The sequence below is a fragment of the Trichoderma atroviride genome, chromosome 6 (assembly GCF_020647795.1).
Source record: "Trichoderma atroviride chromosome 6, complete sequence".
Taxonomy (NCBI): domain Eukaryota; kingdom Fungi; phylum Ascomycota; class Sordariomycetes; order Hypocreales; family Hypocreaceae; genus Trichoderma; species Trichoderma atroviride.
Window position 1 is genome coordinate 1,207,292 of NC_089405.1, and position 26,123 is coordinate 1,233,414.

Genomic DNA, 26,123 nt, shown 5'->3' on the forward strand with positions numbered 1-26,123 from the left:
CTCAGGGGTTTTGCTTGAATCCCGTCATGAACCGTAGCCTTGGATAAAAAAAAACTACCATGGATCACCGTGACTTTGCGTCGGCATCTCCGGCCGACTATTCGGCCGCTGTTCCTGCTCGTCCTCGACCTCCGTATTTGCGCCGCGATGGCAGCCAAAGTAGCTCTGGCATTTTCGACGATGTCGAGATGGCCCACGATGAGGCGAGTAGAAGGCTGAAAGAGCCTGTACCGCGGCATTTAATAGCTAATGATTGATCTATATAGCCGTACTCTGGTCCTATGGCGGAGAGTCTTCCGAGCAGCGTTTCAGCCTTTTCCCATCGACGAACTCGAGCCGATTCTACAACCAGCTTTCTTTATTACGAAGACGATGGAGCCAACAATGAAGCAGGTACGAGCTTGCAGCTTCAGTTATAGCTTGTACTCTACTAAATTTAGTCCGAAGACATCACCGAGTTCGCTGTATCGGCTTTAGACGACGATGACGACGACGAGCACTCGGCGGATGATGATTTCCTGGCTTATAACCACGACTACATGCTTCATCGATGCTCGTCGAGCCAGTCGCGTACCTCCGTCCATGCCCATCTTCTTCGCAGGGATAGCAACGTCACGACTGCCAGCTCGCACCCATTTAATCGTACAAGCCAGAAGGTTTACGTCGAAAATGAAGATTTAACGATTGCTATCGCCGGATTTCGCACAAGAACAACGGGCTATATAGCCTATATAGCCTTGTGCATCTTGACTGGAGGGCTTGTCTATCTCCTTCTCAGGTGGCTTCCCAGACTGTACATTTCCCTTCTTGGGCAGGCCTGCCCCCTGAGAGACTGTAGCTGGGTTGTAATAGAGAATCAATGGGGAGAGATGGAAATCTCACAAGTGCAGGTTCAAACCTATGGCCAGCCGCTTTCTTCAGTCTTTGGGCTTCCAGAAAAGTCGCTATCTTATGGTCTTGATGATGAAAACGATCCTGTCGTCGACAATCTTCGATCTCTCAACTACCGTTATGTCCGATTTTGCTACCATTCTCTCAAGGATAAATTCGTTTTGCTGAGTGGCTGGAAAGATCCGAGCTGGACTGATATGCAAGTTGTACGAACTGGTCTGGATAGTGACGAGAAATCGACCCGCGAAATCATATTTGGAAGCAATCTGATTGACATTCGACAAAAATCTGTGGGCCAGTTGCTCGTTGACGAGGTAATTGCCAAATACTTTCAGTGCCATCTTGTGCTCGTACTTCTAAAATTACATGAAGCTTCGTTGGTTTGTCTTATGATTATTATCAGCTCACAACTTTATTAGGTGCTGCACCCCTTCTATATATTTCAAATTGCAAGCATTATTCTATGGTCGCTTGATTCTTATTACTATTATGCCATTTGCATTTTCCTCATATCATTCGGAAGCATAACAACAACACTCATTGAAACTCGAGCAGTAAGTTCTCTTTCTTTAATTCGGTATTGTTTACATATGCGTCTAACCCTTTGAAGACAATGAAACGGCTGCGTGAAATATCTCGCTTCGAGTGCGACGTCCGAGTTTTGCGGAATGGATTCTGTAAGTGATGTGGGTGTTATTAAGAGACGACCCAATACTGACACTTTTAAGGGACGTATATGTCGTCTGGGGAACTCATACCTGGAGACGTTTATGAGCTAAGCGATCCCAATTTGACCCAGCTTCCCAGTGATAGTTTATTACTTACTGGAGACTGCATTGTAAACGAGAGTATGCTCACAGGTATGTTCATGGTGGCGATTTCTTCTCCTTGTGATCTCACTAATGTGCGGCATAGGGGAATCCGTCCCGGTTTCCAAGATTCCAGCAACCGACACAACGCTGGCAACCTTAGACCTTACTGCATCTTCAGTTTCTCCTGAAATTGCCCGCCATTTTCTGTTCTGTGGAACTAAGATCATTCGGGCGAGGCGCCCCCAAGAGGATTTGGGTGGCGATGCCGTTGCACTGGCGCTCGTTGTCCGGATCGGATTTAATACTACCAAAGGCTCTCTTGTGCGGTCCATGCTATTTCCCAAGCCATCAGGGTTCAAGTTCTACCGTGACTCGTTCAGGTATATCAGCGTCATGGCTGTTGTTGCTCTGCTCGGATTTGTTGCTTCGTTTATCAACTTCATTCGACTACAGCTAGAGTGGCACTTGATTATTGTTCGTGCTCTCGATCTTATAACTATTGTCGTGCCACCGGCTCTCCCTGCAACTCTTACAATCGGCACTAATTTTGCACTCGCCCGCTTGAAAAAAATCCAAGATATTCTGCATTAGCCCGCAGAGGGTAAATGTCGGCGGGAAACTTGATATCATGTGCTTCGACAAGACGGGTACACTTACAGAAGATGGCCTGGATGTCCTTGGAGTTCGAGTCGTTTCGACTGACACTCATACTTTCAGCGATGTTATTTCGGAATCCCGGTTATTTGAGCAAAGGGAGGCGAGCGCTTCTCTTCAGAGCATATTACAAGCTGCTCTCTACACTATGGCAACCTGTCACTCACTTCGCTCCGTTGATGGCGAGCTTGTCGGCGACCCGCTCGATCTCAAAATGTTCGAGTTTACGGAGTGGTCTTTCGAAGAGGGAAAGCACAATGTTGTGGAGGGCGAGGAAGAAGAATACGGGAGTCTTTCGCCTTCAATTGCCTCCCCCCCTGATGTAAGTTTTGGGAACAGTCTTTTAACACTACCAGCTAACAAAACATGCAGAAATCTATTCAACTTGGTGTTCTCAAATCATTCGAATTCGTGTCGCAACTTCGAAGATCCAGTGTTATTGTCAGACACTTTGGGAGAAAAGATGGCGATATATTTGTCAAAGGTGCACCAGAAGTAATGCGTGAAATATGTCGCCCAAGCAGCAGTGAGTAGCCGTTTTCTATTGCACGCACCAAAAGCAACGACTAATGAATGACTTTTATTAGTTCCCAAGGACTATGATGAACTTCTTTCGTATTACACTCATAAAGGCTACCGCGTTATCGGCTGCGCCACGCGACATCTCAACCGACTGAGCTGGGTCAGAGCACAAAAAATGACTCGCACTGAAGTTGAACGAGATCTGGATTTCCTTGGCTTTATCATCTTTGAGAACAAGCTGAAGCCCAGCACTGCGAGTGTTTTGGAGGAACTCAAAGACTCTAATATTGCTACTGTAATGGTAACAGGCGACAACATCCTAACGGCTATCAGTGTTGCTCGAGAATGTGGTCTCCTCGATCGTCATGCGCATTGTTTTGTGCCTCGATTCCTCCATGGTTAGCGCTTCCGAGTATTTGGCTCCCATTTACTTGTCTTTTTTTTACTGATTCAATCCAGGTGACTCTCAGGATCCTACAGCAGAGCTGCAGTGGGAGAGCATTGACAATAGTATTTACTGTCTTGACAAGGCAACTCTAGTGGTAAGCCTGGGCACACTTCATTGGATCGTATGTTTGTCTGTGTACTTAATGTAATCCACCAATAGCCGCTCCCAGCGCCACCAGAAGGCGACATTTCTCTGCCTTACGACATCTCCAACATGCAAAACTATTCCTTGGCCGTAAGCGGCGAGGTATTCCGATGGATAGTTGATTATGCCCCAGCCGACATGCTGTCCAAGGTAAGTTCGTTGGCACCGTTCGAAAGACGAAGCTGACGACCTTCAAGATGCTCGTGAAGGGCAAGGTTTTTGCGAGAATGTCTCCAGATGAAAAGCATGAGTTGGTGGAAAAGCTGCAGAGCATAGACTACTCTTGTGGCTTTTGTGGCGATGGCGCGAATGACTGCGGTGCCTTGAAAGCTGCCGATGTGGGCATCTCACTGTCAGAGGCCGAGGCTTCGGTAGCTGCGCCATTTACATCACAGGTCTTTGACATTCGGTGTGTCCTAGAGGTTATCAGGTTTGTATAGATTATGGCTTATTTGCTGTTCCTTATGCTAATGTTTTTTTTTATAGGGAGGGCCGCGCAGCTCTAGTAACAAGCTTCAGCTGTTTTAAATACATGAGCCTGTACTCAGCAATACAGTTCACCTCAGTCAGCTTCCTCTACTCCAAGGGTTCGAATCTGGGAGACTTCCAATTTCTGTTCATTGACCTTCTCCTTATCCTCCCAATCGCAGTCTTTATGGGCTGGGCAGGACCTGCGGAGAAGCTTTGCAGGAAGCGGCCAACAGCAGATCTCGTTTCACGCAAAGTCCTGGTGCCTCTACTTGGCTTGATGGGCGTCAGCATAGTGATTCAAGCTATAGCATACGTTACAGTCAGGGAGCAGCCTTGGTACCTACCGCCAGAACTCAGCCACGACGAATCCAGTATAAAGAGTTCCGATAATACGGCACTGTTCTTGGTTTCATGCTTTGAATATATATTCTCAGGAGTTATCCTGAACGCAGGGCCTCCTTTTAGACACTCTCTGTGGGAAAACTGTGAGTTATATCGGTTTTTTTGTTTTCTTTTGCTGTTTTTCTAGATTGTTATTATACATCAAGTCTAACTTTCCTAGGGCCATTCATCACGACCATCATATTGAGTTTAGCAGTGACTGGATACATGATTGCGAGTCCAGCGTTCTGGCTGTATGATTTGATGCAATTGAGCCAAATGAGCTGGGACTACAAGTCGTTCCTAGTCCTGTTAGGGCTTGGATACTTTGCTCTGGCTTGGATCTACGACAAGTTCATATCGCTGCGACTTGCGAGATTCTTGGGCGCAGCGAATGAATGGTGTACGGGACGAGCAAAGGCAAGGAAGCAGTATAAGCTGATAAAAGAAGCTATGAAGGTTGAGCCGATTTAGTTGTTGCATTGCGCATTACCCGCGCACCTTGATGTATTTAAATGGAAAGCTATACATAGAATAGACAGGCTGCTCATCAGGCGGCGAGGCTTCACCTCTGGGGATGATGGTCATTCCATCTCTTCGACGGGGTGGAGGGTGTTGTCAAGATGGCATCTTGAAGACCAGCATTGCCAACATGGACATGGACATGAGTGCGGAAGCGAGTCCTTTATGGCTAGCTCCTGTCTGGTCATATCTTGGCCGTAGAGCAGCAGCAGCAGCCTTGGAATTAGATAGGGCATGAAAAAAGACCAGGAATAATATTTTCCTTGATTCACATAGCATACTTTTCCAGCTCAGTCGGCATGGTCCGTCTTCCACTGCTTAATCCAGGCTTCAATGCGGTCCATGTTGGACTCCATCTCTTCGGAGCTGTTGCTGGTGAGCTCAACGACAATTTCCTCGTCAAAGGACTCGCGCGCTTCCTGTAGTAGCACCTCCATGATTTCAGAATCAAGGTTTTCTTGAAGCTTGATCTCTGGGTAATTTCTTTGATATATTTTTTGTCAGCTGATTCGTTCTTCTTTCTCCTTTTTTTCCCCTATGTATATAATATTCTTCTTTCGTAAAAAACCGATGAGTTTGGGGAGGGGTGAAAAAAAACATGAGATGAAAAAGACGAGATTTTTTTTAACTTACCTAGCCTTGAGACGATCATATAATGTCGTGGAATCAACTCGCAGCACCACAACAAGATCAATCCAGCTGCGAGGAAACAAGTCACAGGCGTGCCAGTCGATTATACATCCTCCTTCCTTAACGTCATCCTCAATGACATCTAGCAGCTACGTTTTCAAATTTTTCAGAGAGGTTAGCGGAAGAAGAGAAGAACAACAGCAGGAATTTTTGAAGCGACGTGCTGTCTTCTTACCTTGTCTTCGTCGACAATCCAGCTTTGATACTCATCGTCCCAGCCTTCATGACATTCTTTGTCCTTGACAATCTGATTTACAGAAACGTGTCGCAGACCCGTCCTCTCGGCAAGGATCTCGCTGTGCGTCGTCTTGCCCACCCCGGGTGTACCGGTAATAATGATGTTTGGAGCTGAGCGCATTTTTCACTGAATGTATAGATCTTGATAGAGGATGGATGCGGCTGGAGAAGAGATTATTCTTAGAAGCGCGAATGAATGCTAGAGCACGGCCAACTCCACCCAGAGCTCTACCCGCGCACCTTGCAAAAGCTTTTTTTTTTTTTTTTTTTTTTTAACGCTGGATTCACTGTGTTCGTAATTATTTTCATTTGATACTAGCGGACACCGCGTAATTGCCTAAATAGGGAGAACTAAATCCGCTCCGCTCTATACATAAAAAATGCCCAAATATAATTTGTTGTCACCACATGACAGAAACCCTTTTTTTTTTCAACAGTCGCTAGCCGCTCTCCCAATGCACAGATCAGATTCCCTGGCAGACACTCTTGTCGTATCAAGCCTTTTATCTAACATAGTGGACCATTTATCGATATGCAATCTCTAGATTCCGCTTACTGTTCAGTCTCAGATTCCTCAACTTCAGCTAGTTGCTGGTGGCCGTCAAAGCCATCAACTTCGCCCGTCTCAAGTTTTTCTTGCTGTGCAATAGCCTGCGCCGAGACTATCTCTGCCAGCCGCTTCAGGCGAGGTGTTTGTAACCCTGGTTATGAGACAAGAGTTATTAGCTCGCTTTTTCTCTACGTGGCGATACCGTAGTTAGGTAGTTGGGGGTCGCTTCTTCACTTACATGACGGTGTATATGTTTCGAGTGCTGTAATGACACGAGGCTCTGCAATCTCGTATGGGCCGCTATCCTCCATATCAACTGCCTGTAGAAGCAAGACGTCACTCTTCTCGGTAACTCGAGATGCAACAGCTTTCATGATCTCTCCATTGATAGGTTGTTCATAGTCAGCAACAAGGTACTGATTCAGGAGTTTTTGGATCTGGTTTGGTGAAAGCCTATTTTCGCGCCTGTTAGTATCAAGATGGGGTGATAAAGATTGATTTAAAACTCACATCCAGCAAATATCTTGGATGATTTCGATATCGTTTAGTGTCGCCTTCTTCAGCTGAAGTAGTTTAGTTGCTTGCTAAAATAGAGGTTCTCAGAGTTAGCCTTCTTGGTTTTTCATCAATCACTGCTATTGCCAGTTTCTCCCTTACCATCAAATGCTCGAGCTGCAGCGTGCCTTCCGGCATGTCATGGCTCTTACACCATTCCTCAATACGAGTTATGTTATAGTTGATCTGGAGTCCACGTTTCCAGGAGAGGAAGTTGCGACGCATAAGTAAGTCATTGAAAGCGGTTACACCAACAAGGTGGAGCAACTCCGTTATGGTTTGTGTAATGATGGAATCTTCCAAGTAGTAGGCCTTCATAGCCCGGAAAACGCTATTCAGGAGGCTGAGAAGGTTATCCATGCTGTACGCGGGTGCGGAATTAGACTGTAGCAGTTTGCCAAGGAATCGGTTACTCTCATTGGTAATGAATCCCGGTAAAGATTGGGATTCGATAATTGCGGGAATAATCATCTTTTGTAGCTTCTTCTTCAAAACTTTCATCCAGGTGTGGTAGATGTTGAACTCGAGACTTTCAAGGTCGTGCTTGACAATCTCCAGCAGGCGGTCGTACTCGTAGTTATCTGTCTTTTGTGTCTGATACCAGTCTTCTGCCAAAAAGACAAAGGAGAGCATCTCGTGGACGTTAGAAAGCCAAAACGCGCCAGGGTTAATGGCCTCATCGCCATCGTGCTGCATCACCTCCTGCTGGATTGATTGCATCACGTTGGCGAGGAAACGTTCTGACTCTTTGACGAATCCATTGTTCCACATTTCGGAAGTCACCAGGTTTATGAGATATGAGGGGAACAAAACCTCTTTGTCAGAGGGAGGGGGGGTTTGTGTTTGGTGACGGTATCTTCAAGTTGCGGATGAGACCCATAGTAACCTCCTCATTGAGGCCGTCCTCATCCGCAAGGAGGCTTTCAAGCTCCATTTCAATATTGTCGACGCCAGGAAGGAGAGTGGATCCTGAGAGATGGTTTTGACGGCTAAGGGAGCTTGTGACAGCCATAGAGACGGGCCTGGGGTTGTAAGTTCCGCTCAAGCGATCCAGCTCGCGAGGCTCCGCGCCAGCGCTTCGGCGCTTCGGTTTCTTAGATGAGACGAGATTGATAAGTCCGCTGGTCGCTGCTGACGTAGTACTAACACCATTAGTGATATCACCATTGAGTGATCCGTTGCGCTTCGCCAACTCCAACGCATCCCGGAGCGCCTCTAGTTCCTGTCGAAGGCTCATGTTGTCTCTCTCTCGCTCCAAGTTGGTCTCTTTGGTCGTCTCTAGCTCAGAACTGGTTAGGCGAAGTGATTCCCTGAGCTCGCGTTCTTCTTCCTGCATACGCTTGATGTTCATGGTCGACTCGTCGAATGCTTGCTGAAGCTTCTTCATTTCGTCTTCCATGGCTTGAAGGCGTGCGACCGCAATACCGGCTTGGTTGGCCTCCGTTTGCAACTCCTTGGTTCGCGCCTCGAGCGCATTGTGGCGATTCTTCCATGATTTAAGCTGGCCCTCGTAGCTTTCCACCTGTGACACTAAATTCTTGTTCTTCTCCTTCATCGATCCTAGGTTCTGGGTCAATTCGACAACCTTATTCTCCAGCTTATACGAAATCTGCTTCAAGTCGCGAGCTTCTTCTCGCATGTGCTTGTATTCTTTGCGAGCGCTCCTGCCGCGCCAGAGGCTTTGAATCAAAATCACCTTCTTGCGATACTGTCTCCAGGTGCGGACTTGTGTTCGAGATCTCCATACTCTCTGGATAATGAGTGCAGCATTTCCTACCCTGGTCTCCATGATATTCTTCCTGCGAAGGTAACCTTTAGCGACTGACTCAAATAGGATGACATCGTTCCTAATCCGAAGGAATTCCTTGCGCTGCTTGTATCCGCGCCAAACACGCTGGATGGTTGTCGCCGCGCGAATGGTTCGTAATTCTTGAATCGTTTTCCTCGCAATGTACGCTCGGATAACCGACTGGGTTTGAACGATGGACTCTCGGGCTTCCAGATAACGACGGCGATAATACTTTGCCCTCAGATTCTTCTGAATGAGAATGGCGCACTCGTTGAGACGGCTAGTACGTAAGTTTTCCAGGAAAGCAAGCATACCGGCACGGAAGAAGATTTTGGTCAGGCCAAGCTGGTACTTGTCCATTCCCTTTTCAGTGCTGGTGCCCAGCGCTTTGGACAAGATGGCATCAGCCATTTGCCGAATTTCAGAGGTCAATTGGCTCGAATGAACAAGCATGTAATATCGCAGAGCAAACTCCTCATAAGTCCAACGAGTCGGGTATCCGGCACAGCTAATACGGACAGTCTCGAGGACACCACAAGCACGAAGCTGGCTGAGAACCATGGGTCCTTCAAACTGCCAAGCTTCTTTGGCTTCATTGGGCTTGATGCATCTGATGTAGTGCACATCCGTGTTATTGATGGTGTTCATCAGCTCTATCAAGGAGGATCGGAAGATTCCTCCCAGAGTTGGTTTTCGGTTTACGGCTACACCAATCTTCCTACCACCAGCAGGTTTGACGGCATTCGATGATGCCGATGCCAAGTCCTTTTCTCGAACGGCTGATGCCGCATCCAAGACCTGCTTCAGGAATGAGTTGCTCGTAGCGCGCAAGACTGCCATGTGCTCATCAGGCACGGTATCTCGGTTCTTCTCGATGAATCCCTCAGACTCGTATGTGACATCAATGGCATAGTGGCATACGGTAAATGCCGACTTGCCGAATCTTGGCTTCTTGAAGAAGGGCTGCTTTTTCTCAGTTGCAAAGTTGTGGTGTAGCTTGGTGACAAATTGGTCGTCTGATCCCATTGGAAGGCGCGATTCTTCATCTAAAAGAGAGAGAATGCCCATCTTGCCTTCAATCAAGTCGATACAAGGCTGGTTGTCTGAGAAGTCGATGAAAGTCCAGTCGATCTGCTCTCGTAGATATTCTTCCTGCTCGAGCTTGAATACGTGCTGGTTAAACTCTTGCTGAAGCTTCTCATTGGCATAGTTGATACAAAACTGCTCAAAGGAGTTCTTTGCAAAATGCTCAAAGCCGTAAATATCCAAGACGCCAATAAATGAAACGACGCGGCTCAGGATCTCTTCTGTCGCAAGACTCAGATTGATGACCTCAACGAGCCAATCGAACAAGCTCGAGTATATAAACTTGGCAACTGAGTCACGCACAACGATGGCTTGCGCCTGACTAAGATTGGATGTAATCTTTTCGCCTCGAGTTACGAGCTGCTTCTTAACAATCCACTTGGAAAACTCAGTGGCGTCAACTCCCAGTATGCCAGAGGCGAGCTCCAGCGATGGCTCGTTTGGAGCAAGGACACTGTCATTTCGCGAAGCAGTGATCTTAACGTTGCCCAGGTGAAGCAAACCAGCCAGCAACTTGAAAATATCAGACTGCTGCGCTTCGGACACGCCGATGGTGCTCAAAGACTTCTTAGTAGCATCAAACTCGGCTTTGTCATCCACACCATCAATGGTTGGACAGTTGCCCTGGTTCAAATACTCAAACTGTTCGATGGGGAGGATATTCAGCGACTCCCGCTCTTCATCTGAGGCGCCTGCAACCAACTGGTAGAAGATGTGGTAGTTTCGCTCTTTGAGAGGCTGGAACACGAGACGTGATCGCTCCAGCAGATATGTGCGGATTTTGGCGCCAATGATGTTTGTCTTGTCATCAAACATGATTTCGAGGTATTTGCCGAATCGCGATGAGTTGTCATTGCGGGTAGTCTTGGCATTGCCGAATGCCTCCATAATGGGATTGGTTGCCAAAATCTGCTCCTCCGTCTCACTCATAGTCTCGGCTCCTCGCTTGGTGCGGGCACCAGGGTTATCTGGAGCCTCTCTCGTGGCGAAGTAACGCATAATGTACTTGGCGCTCACGGTCTTTCCAGCACCGGACTCGCCAGAGACAACAATGGTCTGGTTTTTGCCATCACGGATCATGTCCCTATAATAGAGCCGGTCAGCATCGAGCGCAGCTTAAAAGTTGTAGCGGCACCATACATGAAGGCCTCTTCAGCAATCGCAAACAAATGAGGGGCCTGCGTCGCGCGCTGCTTTCCAGCATAGACTTGCACCATGCCAGGGACATAGAGAGAGTCAACCCGAGCAAACGGGTTGGTTGCTATCAAGACGATACCACTGTAGGTATAGATCTCCTTTTGTAGGTAGCGCAATCGAATAGCCTGCAGCACTGCTCGCCCAGTCTTGTAAGCACAGTTCCGTAGCAAGATTTCCAGATGCGGGGAGCTACATACCGGCCGGCTCGTTAAGATGCGACAAGTTGGTAAGGTCATCACTCGCTTCCAGAATGGTCGGGTTCATCAGCGGCGGTAGTGAAGGATCGGAGCCGCCGCTCTCCAAAGCCTCCGTTGAGACATCAATAGTCCGGGTCTACAATGTTGGCATTCAGTTAGTCAGGGCCATCTATGCGGGGAACTTGGTGGGCATGGCTCTACGGCCGTGTAGACTGCGTGTATACCTCGCCATTGTCGAGCTGAAAGACTAGTTTTGTTTTGGAGCCTTCTGCCGTCTTGCTGATGAGCTCGGAGGCCACCCAGCCCTCGGCGGCGTCAGGCTGCCACGCTCTCGTACCGACATCGTAGGTCGCTGCCATGGAGGAGCTGGTCAGGCGGGAAGCTAGAGCTGCAAAGAGTAAGACACAAAGAAGCGGATAGAAACTAGACGGCCTGACGATGAACGAGAGACATTCATGGGCAAGTCAGAGCCAGGTCTGGTGTAACGATGAAGAGGTGTAGATGGGTAAAAATGAGTGCCTTCGCAGAAGTTGCGGCGGTGAGAGTCTTGTCCACTTCTCTTGAAGATTAGGGGATAACACCAGACTGGATGCTGGACATTTCGACGGGATGCTAGTAAGGGACCAGTGCCAGGCCAGCACGCGCATCCCGCCTCAGCACAGTGCCGCCACATGAGGGTCAGGGGGTGAACTGGTGCCTCTTCCCAGATGGGCAATGCCACCCACGGTTGGCTCTAGGAGCTCGAGCGGCGGCTGGCATGGGCTAGAGCGCAGGCTAAGGCTCATCAGATGCCAGCTGGGGAGCATTAGGTGGTGAAATCTATTGGCGAGGAGCTACCTAAGGTATCTGGCCTACTGGACTAGGTAGTCTAGTGTGGGCCGGTTTATGCCTCTCATAGGGCATGGAGACCAACCTGTCCATCTGTCTGCTTATTACTGAGCCATACACTGGAGATACCTGCATATATTCATCTCCTTTGCGGCGATGCCGCCGCCTACACATACAAATACCTAGTAGTAATACCTGCTGCTCACTGCTGGGTATTCTATTAAAGAAGGGTGCAATTTGCAAGGGGGGATGCTCAGGCTTTTGATTAAGGTACTTCCAGACTCCATATATCCGCCAGGCACGCCTGGGTATCTGCCTTCCCCCTCACTGCCAGGGCCCTGCCAAAAAGCCATCCATGGATCCCATTGTTAAAAGGGGATGCTATTCTAGTGGGCTAGGTCGCACCCCCACCCGCCACCAACTTAGCCTGGGGCCAGTTTTCCTCACTGTACGGAGTAGGCATCTTCAGATCTGAGTGCAGCAGACGCCTTTGCTTACCCACGCGATTGCACCGCCTGATCCCTGGGCGGGCAGCCCCTATGGATGCCGGTGTAAATTCACTCAGACTCCCCAACGCTGCGCTAGAGGGACCGCCCTCCGAGTCTCAGGCCTCAGCTCGTCCTCGCAATGGAGAGCCGTCTAATCCTCGTCCGATCCCAGGCGTCAAATCCGACTTTATGAGAGCGTCTGCCGACAAGGAGCCGGCCCAGAGAGATGAAGCAGAGGCGTCGGCCACTCATGTGCGGGCCTTAGCAGCCGTCGCCCAGCAGCAGAAGACTCGGCGCCGCAGGGGATCTCTCCGAAAGGTGGCCCTTCTAGGAAGAGGTGCACAACGCGACAGGAGAGACAACTGGCCGCTGGCTATTGAGACAGATTCAATACCTGACGCCTCTGTAGCCAAGTCTGCTCGCTTCGAACCCGGGTCTGACATCACTGTGCACAATGCTCTTGGCCTCAACATCCCTCCCATGTCATCACCGACAAACGAGTATGCCTCGACACGCTTCAATTCTGGCTTGGACCCGGGCGAAAGACCGGCGGACGTCTACAGCCTAACAACAGATGAGGAGGACATAATCCAGCTACGACCTCATGCCTCTCCATCACTACGATCCAGTCTTCCTCTATCATCAGGATCTGAGTCCTACTACGCCGGACGAGATATAGCTGAACGCCAGAGGTCGCTGCAAAAGGCCAAATCTCCACTCTCCTATTCCGCCTCGTCGCTACCCCAGCCAGGTGCAAGCTGGGACTACGCCGAGACTGAGTGGTGGGGCTGGGTGGTCCTGACAGTGACTTGGTTTGTTTTTGTCATGGGAATGGGCTCTTGTTTCGACGTTTGGAGCTGGGCATGGGACGTAGGCAAGACGCCATATGCGCCACCGGAGCTTGAAGACGACCCTACTCTGCCAATTGTGGGATACTACCCTGCGCTTATTATCTTGACGTGCGTTATGGCTTGGGTGTGGGTTGTAGTCGCTTGGGTAGGCATGAAATACTTTCGACATGCAAAAATTAGTGGTGATTGACCCTGGTATGTGTATTCGTTGATACACTTGTTCTACTATTCTTTGTTCGGAACGCTCGTGGTGTGTTTGATAACCACGACGCATAATACCAATAAACATGTTTATCATTCATTTGGTATAAGTCGATTGACACAACATTTCATGGTACCTAGTAGAGAAAGCCCAATGACTTGATAAATCTAAATGAGTAAGCTTTGGAGAGAGAGCGGGGTACAGAGAGGAGGGCAGATGTGATGTGAAGCAAAAAGGAATGCTAGATTGATTTCCTTTCGGTCGTGTGTCTTCACATGATACTGCCTGTTCCTACCACATCAAGCACTGTCCGGAAGAAATACGGAGTTTTTCCGGGCAGTATAAGATAGACCCATTTATTTGTCTACCGCTTTCTAGGATAGCTTGCTTGATACGCTCAACTGCTCACCGCCCTACAGGCGGTGGGGACAAAAAATTACTTGGGACGGCAGAATACTGAGATTTTTCCAGGTTCGTCCGCGGCAGGTAGTAACTTTTCAAGGGCTAAGTGAAAAAAAAACTTGTTGCACCATATAACCCAACAAGAAGAGACCAAAATGGTGACAAAAAGCAAATTGAAGATGGCCTTGGCCGCCGAAAAGGGAATTGACTTTTCAAAGTTGAAGCAGCAGAAAAAGAGCAAGGAAGCAGCCAAACGAAAGGCTAGCAAAGAGCAAAATGGCGAGGATGAGAGTGATATGGATCAAGCAGGCGAAGAAGTCGACGAAGAGAAGGTTGGTGTTAGGATTCGCCCAAACCCTCGTTCTTTCTCATGCTGACAATCTCACAGATGAACCTTGACGCGATTTACGAAAGCGATACTTCGGAATCTTCAATTGAACTCGAAAAGAAACTACCCAGAAAACCAAAGACTACTGCTCAAGCCCCTGCGGCAGATGTGGCAGCAGATGAAGAGGAGGAGGAGGATGAGGATGATGATGAAGAAGAAATTCCTGTTTCCGACCTTGAAGATCTCGAGGAAGAGGAAAAAGAGGACATTGTCCCCCATACCCGACTGACCATCAACAACACATCTGCTCTTCTGGCGGCACTCGAGAGGATAGCGATTCCAACAGACAAGAGTGCTCCATTCGCATCCCATCAGTCTATCGTATCCGCTACAGAAACTTCTGAATCCATACCCGACGTATCAGATGATCTGCAGCGGGAACTTGCCTTTTATTCTCAATGCCTGGAGGCCGTACGACTGGGCCGATCTCGACTAATCAGCGAAGGAGTGCCGTTTTCTCGCCCCAAAGACTATTTTGCTGAAATGGTCAAAGAAGATGCCCACATGGAAAAGATCAAGGCAAAGCTGGTAGAGGAGGCGTCTAATAAAAAAGCTGCCGCTGAAGCACGCAAGCTTCGGGACTTGAAAAAGTTTGGCAAACAGGTGCAAGTTTCCAAACTCCAAGAACGACAGAAAGCCAAGCGTGAGACCTTGGACAAGATTAAGACGCTCAAGCGAAGTAAGTTGCGGCCTGTTTAGTGTTTCCCACACCTACACTCACACACTCTTTCTCTCTCTCTCTGTCTCTCTCACTCTCACTCTCTCTCACATATATATAAATATGATTGTTGTTGTTATGACTATTATTATCAGTTGGCTAATCAGCTTTATATCTAGAACGCCAAGAGCATAATTCTGATGTCGGTACAAAAGAGGCCGACATCTTTGATGTCAGCGTGGACAACGAAATTGCCAAGCATTCACAGCGCTCTGGATCTACTCGACAGCAGTCAGGAGCTCATGCTCCGAACGCAAAGCGTCAGAAGAAGAACGAGAAGTATGGTTTCGGAGGGAAGAAGCGGCATGCAAAGTCAGGAGATGCTGCCAGCTCTGGTGATCTCTCTAGGTTTAATGTGAAGAGAATGAAATCCAAGGCATCAAGGCCGGGTAAGAGCAGGAGAAAGGCCGCCGCTCTCAAATAACTGGCACGGAGCTGTTAGCTGTATAATCTTTGTCTAACAGGCATGGTGCTCGGTTCCCCAAGTAGCGATTGGCCGTAGCCACAATTCCTTTCATTTTAGCACACCTTGTTGGGTACGATACTGGAGTTGATTCGCACTAAGTTGTGTGTTCATCAATTGAGAAGCGAATAGGTCTCAACTTCATCATAAAGTCTCTGAGGCCGCACAGGTACATTTATTAATTTTTGTCGGTATATCCTGTACAGAATAGAGGCACACAATAAACTTGGTCAATATAATTCAGTGCCATCTTTCACCGTTAAGGCGCGGTAAAAGATAACGAGACCTGTAGCCAGTCTTTTGTGAAGATGATTTCAACCCCCAACTCCCAATCCCCAACCGCCGAGCTACGTGAGCGTTACCCTGTATGAAATACCACGTGTTTAACCATCAGATATTCCAGAACGGAGGACGGTCATGAGAAGTAAGGCAATCGTAGCGGACTAACTACAGCCCGGTTCATCAGGGCACTTGCAAGCAAAGGGCTTAATTTCTATACTGGAGCCAGCACGAAAGACGTTTCTTACTGTTGTGGCACCAAGTCATGCAAGTATATGGTTTTCGTTGTAACTGTATTGTAAAAATGATGCAAAATAAACCTGATAATGTAGTGACAAATAACCCAATCATAAACCCCGCCTTCACTTAGCGATGCCTTTGCATCAATAGGTATCTAGGTATGCAGGCATATATATCATATATTGCAGTTTGTCTGTCTGATGCCTGAGGATGATGCCGGCGCAACACAATATATTCGCTATGAAACGCCTAGACTTTGAAATAAGATAATCTCAGAAAGAGCAAATTACCAAATTGAAACTAGAGGCAATGCCAGGAGCACAACTCAGTGCCCCGTGATTTAAAAACCCAATACGCCAAGACAACCAGTGGTATCGAGAAGAAATGCTATGCGATAACGAGACGCTTAATAATGTAATGAAGCCGCAATTTTCCAAAGAAGATTTCAAACCAAGAGCCGTGTGTTAATGAACTGATTTTTTTTATGCAATAAAAAAAAAAAAAGGAGAAGGGGCAGTCCATCGCAGCGCGCTATAAGCCATCATTGCGCTGCAGCTACGCACCAATGGCGATGAAAAGCCCAAGCGCTTTTCTGACAGTCTTTGCTGCAGTATTTTGTTCGACGACATCGACGACATTTGGCAAATTGCCGGGTGAATTCCTCCCATTTGCCACATTGATAGTATGCGCATTGTCGAATTCCTCCGCGCGTGTCATCTTTTCGACACAGATTCCGCATCACCACTCCAGCCCAATACTGCATATCCGTGCTATGGTGCCGGACAGTAAACTTTTCGACTAACGGAAATAAATTGAAGTCATCTTCAAGCAAATATTCGTCGTCACTCTCGCTTTCGTCTTGAGTAGAAGAGGCTCTTTCTTCACCTTCTTCTTCGGTATCTGGATCAAAGAGATCGTCCCCAATTGCGAGAGTCGGCACAAGGTGGCTCTTCTGAAAGTATGAACGCAGGCAACAATACTTTGAGACATACGCCAATAGCTGCAGCGACATAAGCACATCCTCTTCGCGGGGCATTGCAGATAACAGCTGGGGATTGGGTATGAGATGTCGGTCGAGTAGATACCGAGGGATCGTAGAGCTTGGTGGAGGATGTGGTGTAACGCCCAGAGTCGGGCGATTAGGAGAAAGGCCCACAGGCGCAACTGGATTGTGCGTCATATTGTCTCTGATACTCCCATCGAGGTTCGTACGGTGAGCGATATTAAAAGTCTCAGCGTCTTGGTGGGCTTCAGACGCCGTAGGATTATTAAGGTCCAGCGAGTCTCCTGTTAAGATGGCTTCGCTATCATCCATCGTGATATCTTGAATCCCAACTGCAGACTGTATCTCTGCGGCTCCCGTCATTTCAGTATCCGGAGCTTCATCAGACGGCATGCTGTCCCCATTAAAGTCATCGGACTCAGCTGTTGAATTCTGATGTCTGATTGATGGCCGTCTTCGTGACCTACTGACCGTGACGTCTAGATTCGTTGCAGATCGTACTGTCGGCGGGCGCAGTTGAAGCAGAGGAACAGGAGTGGTTAGAGACGTAGGCTGAGTTACCAAATCAACAGCACCAAGAGCACTAATAGAGGTCAGGCGATCAACATCGCGCAGAACTCGAGTAAAGCTGTCGTTACTATCCCCAACAGGGGCGGTAACGAGAGTATGAAGCTCCTGACGTGCTGTAGTAGCATACGACAAGTCGGTTCCTTGTGCATTAAGGTGTTGGTGGTTTTGTGTCAAGGTTGGACGATCTGTGTTGGCGTAAATGAGGGAATACGTCGCAGAAGCCGTATCAATATTTTGCCCGCTTGAAGTAATAGAGGGGCCAGCAAGAGCCTCAGGAGCATCGGTAGCAGACGACGATTCTTGTCTCAAGGCGTATCTCAAGTCTCCATCTCGAGATGAACGGGGAATGTTGGACGATAAAGAAACTTTTGAATGCCGGTGATCGTGGTTCTTGTGCCGGCGGTGGTGATCATGTGCCTGCTTTTGTTTTATTTCATCAGATTTTTCGCGACAGCTGTCTATGACTTTGATGTAATTATCAAGGATCGTGGCTATGACAGGGACCATGTCTGCCTCCACTACCCTAGTCCGCACGTTCTCTGTTCCTCGGACGCCGATATTGACAACACACTGAAAGGCGAGATTCCACTTCCATATACTCATCATATCTCCATTTCGCCCTTCTTTGAGGATACAGACCAAACGTTCTATACCTCCATCGACGGTCAGAATATCGCGAATACGTGCGGAGGATGTTGTGAGATACGCAAGGTGATTAAGGGAGTTGATAAGCGGTAATGTGGAGGTACAATCGAGTGCTCGGCGATCGTATAGAGCTGTGGTTATTCCCACAGACGCCTTGTTGACGTTGGGGATGCTGAAATTGACCTCTCTCATAATGGATGAGCGAATTCAGTCAAAACTAGCCGAGGCCAGCCACAGCAACAATATTGCGACAGGTCACACCAAGCCTGATGGTTTCAACAGGTAGCTATAACCCAGATTGGCGCGAAGAGATGAAATTTGTCAAGCCACCCGTGATTAAATGCGATCCGAGAGATATAGATATTCGAAGGCTACAGTCTGATTTGGCACGAGCCAGTTGGTTTCGTAAGGCTCAGATCGCGTGATCGTTATTTGCAATAATACCGTTCCGAGAGTCGGATGAAACAAGGGCCAAATCCTGATGCTACCGCTTCGAAAAATGCAATATGACAACGATGAAATATCGAGAGAACAGTTCGACGGAAAGTTATCGAAGAAGCGTGGCGTTGACCCTTAGCTTGGCGGCTGTTTCAGGCAGGGATTTGGGCGAGGGGGCGAGTTCCATAAGCGCTCTTTGGATGAGAGGCAATCAGGGAGGCAAAACAATGGAGGAATGAGAAAAGTCGAGGCAAGGCTCTATACAGCGCTTGAGAGAAACCGAGATAGGTCAGGCCAGGAATGTACCGGCGTCGATGATCATAGAACGTCAAGCCCAGAAAAGAGGCGCGAATAGCAATGGACGTTAGCGCCGATGGGAGATAATTAAGGGCTGAGGATATTAGTGAGCATGGGGTCACAAGAGAGAGAAAGCCTGGGTACATGCTCTCTATAGCTTGCATTTACTAATACAACATAATATACTAATACAACATAATATAATAAAATATACATTAATAAGTATTTTAAAAGTAATTGTTAAAGTACTAAGATTATATTAATAAATAAAAAATAAAACTATTATAATATATTAATATTATTATAAAATTATTAAAGTATAAATTTTAATTTTATATATATTTATATATTATAACTAAAAAAATAAATAATATATAACTATATTTAAAAATTTTTTTTATAAACCTTATGTAAGCTTAGCTTATAAATCCGATTGGATACTAAAATTAATACTGTTTTTTTATAAAGATTCTAGAGTTGTCTACGATATACTGCTTAAAACCTGCTAGGATAAAATTTTCAACTTCAACAAAAATCACTTCACCATGCCTCATAAGCACAAGCTAAAAAAGGGTAATGACCTTGAAGCGCAGTATGTTGTTAAAGGAGTATACACGAATGAATGCCTTTATCTAATTTATATCTAGGTTTAATCTCCCACCAACGGAGAGCGCTCGGCCTCTCCCTGTAGTCAAGCGAAATGGAACGACGTCGGGAAAACCAATTGCGAAAAAGCGTCCACGTAGCTCAACAAAAGCCAGTGACACTCCGCGAGCCTTCAGGCGACTCATGGCCGTGGCCGGAGGCAAGAAAATCAGATCAGGCTTAGATAACGGGGAAACTGGGAAACAACCAATACAAGATTCTAACGTATCAAGCGAGAAGCTACAAATTCGTCCTGGCGAGAATTTAGGAGCCTTTGCCAGTCGAGTTGACGCGGCTCTACCAGTATCAGGGCTTGCAAAGAAAACCACAACCAGAGACGGAAAAGATGAATTAGGCTTAAAGGTGTATCGGACTCGCAAGGAGCGCAAAATGCATAAGCTTTACGACCAATGGAGAGAAGAAGAACGGAAATTACAGCAAAAGAAAGAAGACAAATTGGAGGAGATAGCTGAGCGTGATTTAGATGATGATGCTGCTGGTATTCTTACTTCTGCAGCATTTCAGGATGAAAATAATCAGGGTATAAAAAGGAAAGGGAAAAAGAGAAGAAAGCAAGTAGATGAGGATCCTTGGCTGGTATTAAAAAAACTAAGAGCTGAGAAAAAACCAAAGGTATATGAAGCTCCTTTAGCTCCCTTAAGAGTATAAGTAATTAATAAAAGAAGTTAATGTAAGTATTCCTATTTGTACTATAATATATTCTTATTTGAATTATAGTAACCTAAAGTAGCTTATGTATTAGAATTTTCTAAAGTATTAATTATTTTATAAAAGTTTTTAATTAATAATATAAAAAAAATTTAAATTTTTTTTTTAAATTTATTATATAAATTATATATAAATAATTTTTTTTTAATTATATAACTTTAAAATAATTATAATATTAAAAATTTTAAATTTTAAATTTTAAATAAAATTTAATTAAGTTTTTTATAATAATTTAGTTTTTAAATTTTATAAAATAAATATATATATATATATATTAATAAATAAAATAAAATACTTATTATTAAAAAAATAAAAAAAATATAATTTATTATAATTTATTTAATATATTTACTTTAATAAATTATAAATTTAAATTTTATATATTTTATAATTTTAAAACTTTTTTATTAAATTTATAAATTATTTAATAAAAGTAATATTATTTATTAAAATTTATTTCTAATATAATTATATAAGTTTAAAAAACTTATAATAGCTAGTATAATAATAAACTATACCTAGCCCTTAGTTTAATAACTAAGTAAATAAAAATATTTAAAAGAAAAAAAAATATTATATTTAGTTTTATTAAGTTTAATAATACTAATAACACTAGATTATTAAGATTACTTATAAGGTTTAAGATAAGGTTTTTATATTAAAAATCAAGTTTCTTATTAATAACTTAATATAATATAATAAAAAGGCTACTTATATAAAAGCTAATAAATATAAAAGGCTTTTATAGTTTCTTAGAAAATAAAAGAAATCTTTTAATTATTAAGTATTATTATAATATATAAGACTTTAATATTAATACTATAAGAAAAGCTACTATTTTTTTTCCTAAAAGATTAGTTTTATAAAAAAAGTAATATATTTTACTTAAGATATTAAAATTAGTATTACTTATAATATAGTAAAATAATCTTATAGTAGTAAAATAATCTTATAGCTAACTATAACAAATAATAAATAATAAAGGGAAATAATAAAGAAATAATAATAATTATTAAATTAAACTAATTATAAAAGTAAATTATTAATTAGGTTAAAATTAATAAATTTAAAAAAGAAAAGTAATAGTATAATAAGTAAAGGGGTAAGAAAAGTAATACTAAAGGGCCTTATATACCTAAGAAAATTAAAAAAATATTAAATAAAACTACTAGTTAAAAAACCTAACTTAATTTTTTTTAATAAGTTAATAAAAAAGAATAATTATAATAAGTAATATAATTATATTTAAATATATAATAAAGGGAAATAATAATAATAGTAAAAAAATACTAAAAAAAAGGTTTAATAATAAGTTATAATAATAAGTAGTTTATTTTTTTATACCTAGGAGAAAGTAATATTATTTATAATAATTAAATTTAAATTAAAAAAATATTTTTAATATAATTAAAATTAAATTTTTATTTAAATTTAATAAAAATTAGTATTTTTAACTAATTTTTTTAATTTAAAAATAAAAGTTTTTTTTATAAAAATATATTTAAGTTAAAAAAACTTAATTAAATAATATAAATATAATAAAATATATATTTATTATTAAAAATATTATATAATTATATAATTAATAAATAAAATATAATTTATATTTAATATTATTATTATTTTATAATTAATAACTAAGTTATTTAAATAATATTATTATTATTTTATAATTAATTATTTTAGTTATTTAAATAATATAATTATTAATTAATTTATATAATAAATTATTTTATAAATGTATTTATAAATAATAATATATTTATTATTATTTTTATTTTTTATTATTTTTTATTATTTATTATTTATTTATTTATTTATTTATTTATTTATTTATTTATTTATTTATTTATTTATTTATTTATTTATTTATTTATTTATTTATTTATTTATTTATTTATTTATTTATTTATTTATTTATTTATTTATTTATTTATTTATTTATTTATTTATTTAATTTATTTATTTATTTATTTATTTATTTATTTATTTATTTATTTATTTATTTATTTATTTATTTATTTATTTATTTATTTATATATATTTATATATATTTTTAAATTATAATATAATCTTTTTTTAAAAGTTTTATTTTAAAATTTATTATAATATTTTATATTTTATATTTTAATATAATATAATATTATTTTAAAGTAAATTAATATAATTAATTATAATATTATTTAATATATTTATTATTTAATAAATTATAAATTTAAATTTTATATATTTTATAAATTTTAATATTTTTATTAAATTTATAAATTATTTAATAAAAATATTATTATTTATAATAATTTATTTTATTTAAGTATTTAATTTTTTATTTTAAAATTAATAAAAGTTAATATTTTTAAATAATTTTTTTAATTTAAAAGTTAAAAATTTTTTTTATATAAAAATATACTTAAAGTAAAATAACTTAAGTAAATAATATTAATATATTATAAATATAATTAAATTTATATAATATTATTTTTATATATAATTTTATAATTTAATACTTTTAAATAAATATTTTTTTTAATATATTATATAAATATTTTTAATAAAATATATTAAAATTTATTCTTAATATAATTATATAAATTAAATTATATTTATAATATATTAATATTATTTAATTAAATTATTTTAACTTAAGTATATTTTTATATAAAAAAACCTTTAACTTTTAAATTAAAAAAAATTATTTAAAAATATTAACTTTTATTAATTTTAAAATAAAAATTTAAATTTTAATTATATAAAAATTATATATTTAAATAAAATTAATTATTATAAATAATAATATTTTTATTAAATAATTTATAAATTTAATAAAAAAATTAAAATTTATAAAATATATAAAATTTAAATTTATAATTTATTAAATAATAAATATATTAAATAATATTATAATTAATTATATTATTTTATTTTTTAATATAATTATATAAGTTTAAAAAACTTATAATAATTAATATAATAAAAAATTATATTTAATTTTTAATTTAATAATTAAATAAATAAAAATATTTAAAAAAAAATATTATATTTAATTTTATTAAGTTTAATAATATTAATATTATTAAAATTATTAAAATTACTTATAAAATTAAAAATATAATTTTTATATTAAAAATAAAGTTTTTTATTAATAATTTAATATAATATAATAAAAAAATTACTTATATAAAAGCTAATAAATATAAAAAATTTTAATAGTTTTTTAAAAAATAAAAAAAGTTAATTATTAAATATTATTTAAAGTATTAAATATTATTATAATATATAAAACTTTAATATTAATATTATATTTTTCTTAATATAATAAAAGAATTTTATTTTTTTTAAATATAAAAAAAATAAATTATTTATTATTATAATTTATTATTAAACTTTTTTTTAATATTTTATTATTATTATTATTTTTTTTTATTATATATTTATTTTATTTAATATTTTTTTAATTTCCTTAAGTATATAAAGTTTTTTAATATTACTTTTTTTATTTTTTATTTATTATATTATTATTTTTTAAACTTATTAATTTTACTTTAATTAATAATTTACTTTTATAATTAATTTAATTTAATAATAATTATTATTTTTTTATTATTCTTTATTATTTATTATTTATTATAATTAGTTATAAAATTATTTTAAGCTATTATAAAGTTATTTTATTATATTAAATAATAGTTTTTTTTATTAATATTAAAGTTTTATATATTATAATAATATTTAATATTTTAAATTATATTTTATAATTTATAAGTTTTATTAAGAAAAACTTTTTATTTTTTAAAAAGAAATTATTAAAGCTTTTTATATTTACTAGCTTTTATATAAGTAACTTTTTTATTATTTAACTTAAGTATTATATTAAGTTATTAATAAAAAGCTTTATTTTAATATAAAATTTTTATTTTAAATTTTATAAATAATTTTAATAATTTAATATTATTAGTATTATTAAACTTAATAAAATTAAATATAATATTTTTTTTTAAATATTTTTATTTATTTAATTATTAAATTAAAAGCTAAGTATAATTTTTTATTATATTAACTATTATAAGTTTTTTAAATTTATATAATTATATTAAAAATAATTTTTAATAAAATAATTTTATAATAACCTAAAATAATTTTATAATTAATTATAATCTTTTATATATAAATAATAAATAATATAAAAAAATAATAATAAAATAATAATTATTATTAAATTAAAAAAATAAAGTAATATAATTAGTTAAGGTATTACTTAATATATTTATTATTTTAATAAGTTATAAGTTTAAATTTTATATACCTTATAAATTTTAACTTTTTTATTAAAGTTATAAATTCTTTAGTAAAAGTATTATTATTTATAATAGTTAGTTTTTTTTAATAAAGTATAATTCTTAATATAATTAAGGTTAATTCCTAATTAGGATTAGTAAATAGTTAGTATTTTTAAATATTTTTTTTAACCTAAGGGTTAAGGGTTTTTTTATTTAAAAGTATACTTAGGTTAAAATAACTTAGCTAAGTATTAGTTAATATATTATAAGTTTATAATTAAAATAAATTAATTATAAAAGTAAATTATTAATTAAGCTAAAATTAATAAATTTAAAAAAAATATTTTAAATAAAAAAATAAAAAAAGTAATATTAAAAAGCTTTATATATTTAAAAAAATTAAAAAAAAATTAAATAAAATAAATATATAATAAAAGAAAATAATAATAATAATAATAATAAAATACTAAAAAAAAGTTTAATAATAAATTATAATAATAAGTAATTTATTTTTTATATTTAAATAAAATTAATAAAATATATTAAATATAAAATTTATATAATTTTATTTTTTATTTTTAATAAAAATATATTAATTTAAAAAAAATTTAATTTTTTATAAATATAAAATACTTAATTTTTTTTTTAAATATAATAAAACTTAAATAAATTAATAAATATTATATAAAAATAATATAAATAAATTATATATACTTTTTTTTAAATATAAAAAAATAAACTATTTATTATTATAACTTATTATTAATTCTTTTTTTAAATATTTTATTATTATTATTATTATTTTCTTTTATTATATATTTAATATAATTATATTATTTATTATAATTATTTTTTTTATTAACTTATTAAAATTTAATTTAATTACTTTTACTTTTTTTTAAAAAAAATAATAACTTTTTTTATTATTTTTTTTCTTTTTTATTTATTATATTTATTTATAAGTATTTTAGTTTTTTAATTTTAATTTAATTATTAAGCTAAGCTTTAGTTATTTATTATAATAATTTAAATTTAATAATTATTATTATTATTATTTAATTTCCTTATATTATTATTTATTATAATTAATTATAAGATTATTTTATTATTATAAAATTACTTTATTATATTAAGTAATATAATATTAATATTAAAGTTTTATATATTATAATAGTATTTAATACTTTAAATTATACTTAATAATTAATTTTTCTTATTTTTTAAAAAATTATTAAAGTTTTTTATATTTATTAGTTTTTATATAAGTAATTATTTATTATATTATATTATGTTATTAATAAAAAAATTTATTTTTAATATAAAAACTTTATTTTAAATTTTATAAATAATTTTAATAATTTAATATTATTAAACTTAATAAAATTAAATATAATATTTTTTTTTAAATATTTATATTTATTTTATTATTAAATTAAAAATTAAATATAATTTTATTAAGTTTAATAATATTAATAATAATAATTTATTAAAATTACTTATAAAATTTAAAATAAAAT

At 38.1% G+C, this 26,123-nt stretch overlaps 9 protein-coding genes across 9 annotated transcripts; 5 read left to right on the plus strand and 4 right to left on the minus strand.

Moving 5' to 3' along the window:
* Positions 1-59: 59 nt before the first annotated feature.
* TrAtP1_011006 (uncharacterized protein) lies at positions 60-2,294 on the plus strand (the record flags this gene model as incomplete). The annotated part of the gene is made up of 7 exons (XM_066114933.1): positions 60-203; positions 267-393; positions 448-1,205; positions 1,311-1,445; positions 1,502-1,568; positions 1,620-1,751; positions 1,807-2,294. 7 exons carry the CDS (start codon positions 60-62, stop codon positions 2,292-2,294), a joined length of 1,851 nt encoding a protein of 616 aa, XP_065971030.1.
* Positions 2,295-2,331: 37 nt separating this feature from the next.
* Positions 2,332-4,797, plus strand: TrAtP1_011007 (uncharacterized protein; the record flags this gene model as incomplete). The annotated part of the gene is made up of 8 exons (XM_066114934.1): positions 2,332-2,679; positions 2,730-2,883; positions 2,945-3,277; positions 3,339-3,421; positions 3,487-3,621; positions 3,669-3,901; positions 3,958-4,427; positions 4,505-4,797. The coding sequence occupies 8 exons, from the start codon at positions 2,332-2,334 to the stop codon at positions 4,795-4,797; spliced, it is 2,049 nt and encodes a 682-aa protein (XP_065971031.1).
* A 338-nt stretch (positions 4,798-5,135) lies between these two features.
* On the minus strand, positions 5,136-5,893 carry TrAtP1_011008 (uncharacterized protein; the record flags this gene model as incomplete). Its single annotated transcript, XM_014092434.2, has 3 exons — positions 5,136-5,328; positions 5,479-5,624; positions 5,711-5,893. The coding sequence occupies 3 exons, from the start codon at positions 5,891-5,893 to the stop codon at positions 5,136-5,138; spliced, it is 522 nt and encodes a 173-aa protein (XP_013947909.1).
* A 431-nt stretch (positions 5,894-6,324) lies between these two features.
* On the minus strand, positions 6,325-7,648 carry TrAtP1_011009 (uncharacterized protein; the record flags this gene model as incomplete). The annotated part of the gene is made up of 4 exons (XM_066114935.1): positions 6,325-6,473; positions 6,561-6,775; positions 6,833-6,906; positions 6,980-7,648. 4 exons carry the CDS (start codon positions 7,646-7,648, stop codon positions 6,325-6,327), a joined length of 1,107 nt encoding a protein of 368 aa, XP_065971032.1.
* A 49-nt stretch (positions 7,649-7,697) lies between these two features.
* Positions 7,698-11,505, minus strand: TrAtP1_011010 (uncharacterized protein; the record flags this gene model as incomplete). The annotated part of the gene is made up of 4 exons (XM_066114936.1): positions 7,698-10,836; positions 10,893-11,082; positions 11,147-11,282; positions 11,371-11,505. 4 exons carry the CDS (start codon positions 11,503-11,505, stop codon positions 7,698-7,700), a joined length of 3,600 nt encoding a protein of 1,199 aa, XP_065971033.1.
* Positions 11,506-12,092: 587 nt separating this feature from the next.
* TrAtP1_011011 (uncharacterized protein) lies at positions 12,093-13,810 on the plus strand. Its single transcript, XM_014092436.2, has one exon. It carries the CDS (start codon positions 12,514-12,516, stop codon positions 13,501-13,503), a length of 990 nt encoding a protein of 329 aa, XP_013947911.2. The 5' UTR covers positions 12,093-12,513; the 3' UTR covers positions 13,504-13,810.
* Positions 13,811-13,997: 187 nt separating this feature from the next.
* Positions 13,998-15,751, plus strand: TrAtP1_011012 (uncharacterized protein). Its single transcript, XM_014092437.2, has 3 exons — positions 13,998-14,249; positions 14,306-14,984; positions 15,143-15,751. The coding sequence occupies exons 1-3, from the start codon at positions 14,073-14,075 to the stop codon at positions 15,445-15,447; spliced, it is 1,161 nt and encodes a 386-aa protein (XP_013947912.1). The 5' UTR covers positions 13,998-14,072; the 3' UTR covers positions 15,448-15,751.
* Positions 15,752-16,546: 795 nt separating this feature from the next.
* Positions 16,547-18,415, minus strand: TrAtP1_011013 (uncharacterized protein; the record flags this gene model as incomplete). Its single annotated transcript, XM_066114937.1, has 1 exon — positions 16,547-18,415. One exon carries the CDS (start codon positions 18,413-18,415, stop codon positions 16,547-16,549), a length of 1,869 nt encoding a protein of 622 aa, XP_065971034.1.
* Positions 18,416-19,481: 1,066 nt separating this feature from the next.
* Positions 19,482-20,355, plus strand: TrAtP1_011014 (uncharacterized protein). Its single transcript, XM_014092439.2, has 2 exons — positions 19,482-19,550; positions 19,606-20,355. Exons 1-2 carry the CDS (start codon positions 19,504-19,506, stop codon positions 20,270-20,272), a joined length of 714 nt encoding a protein of 237 aa, XP_013947914.1. The 5' UTR covers positions 19,482-19,503; the 3' UTR covers positions 20,273-20,355.
* Positions 20,356-26,123: the final 5,768 nt, after the last annotated feature.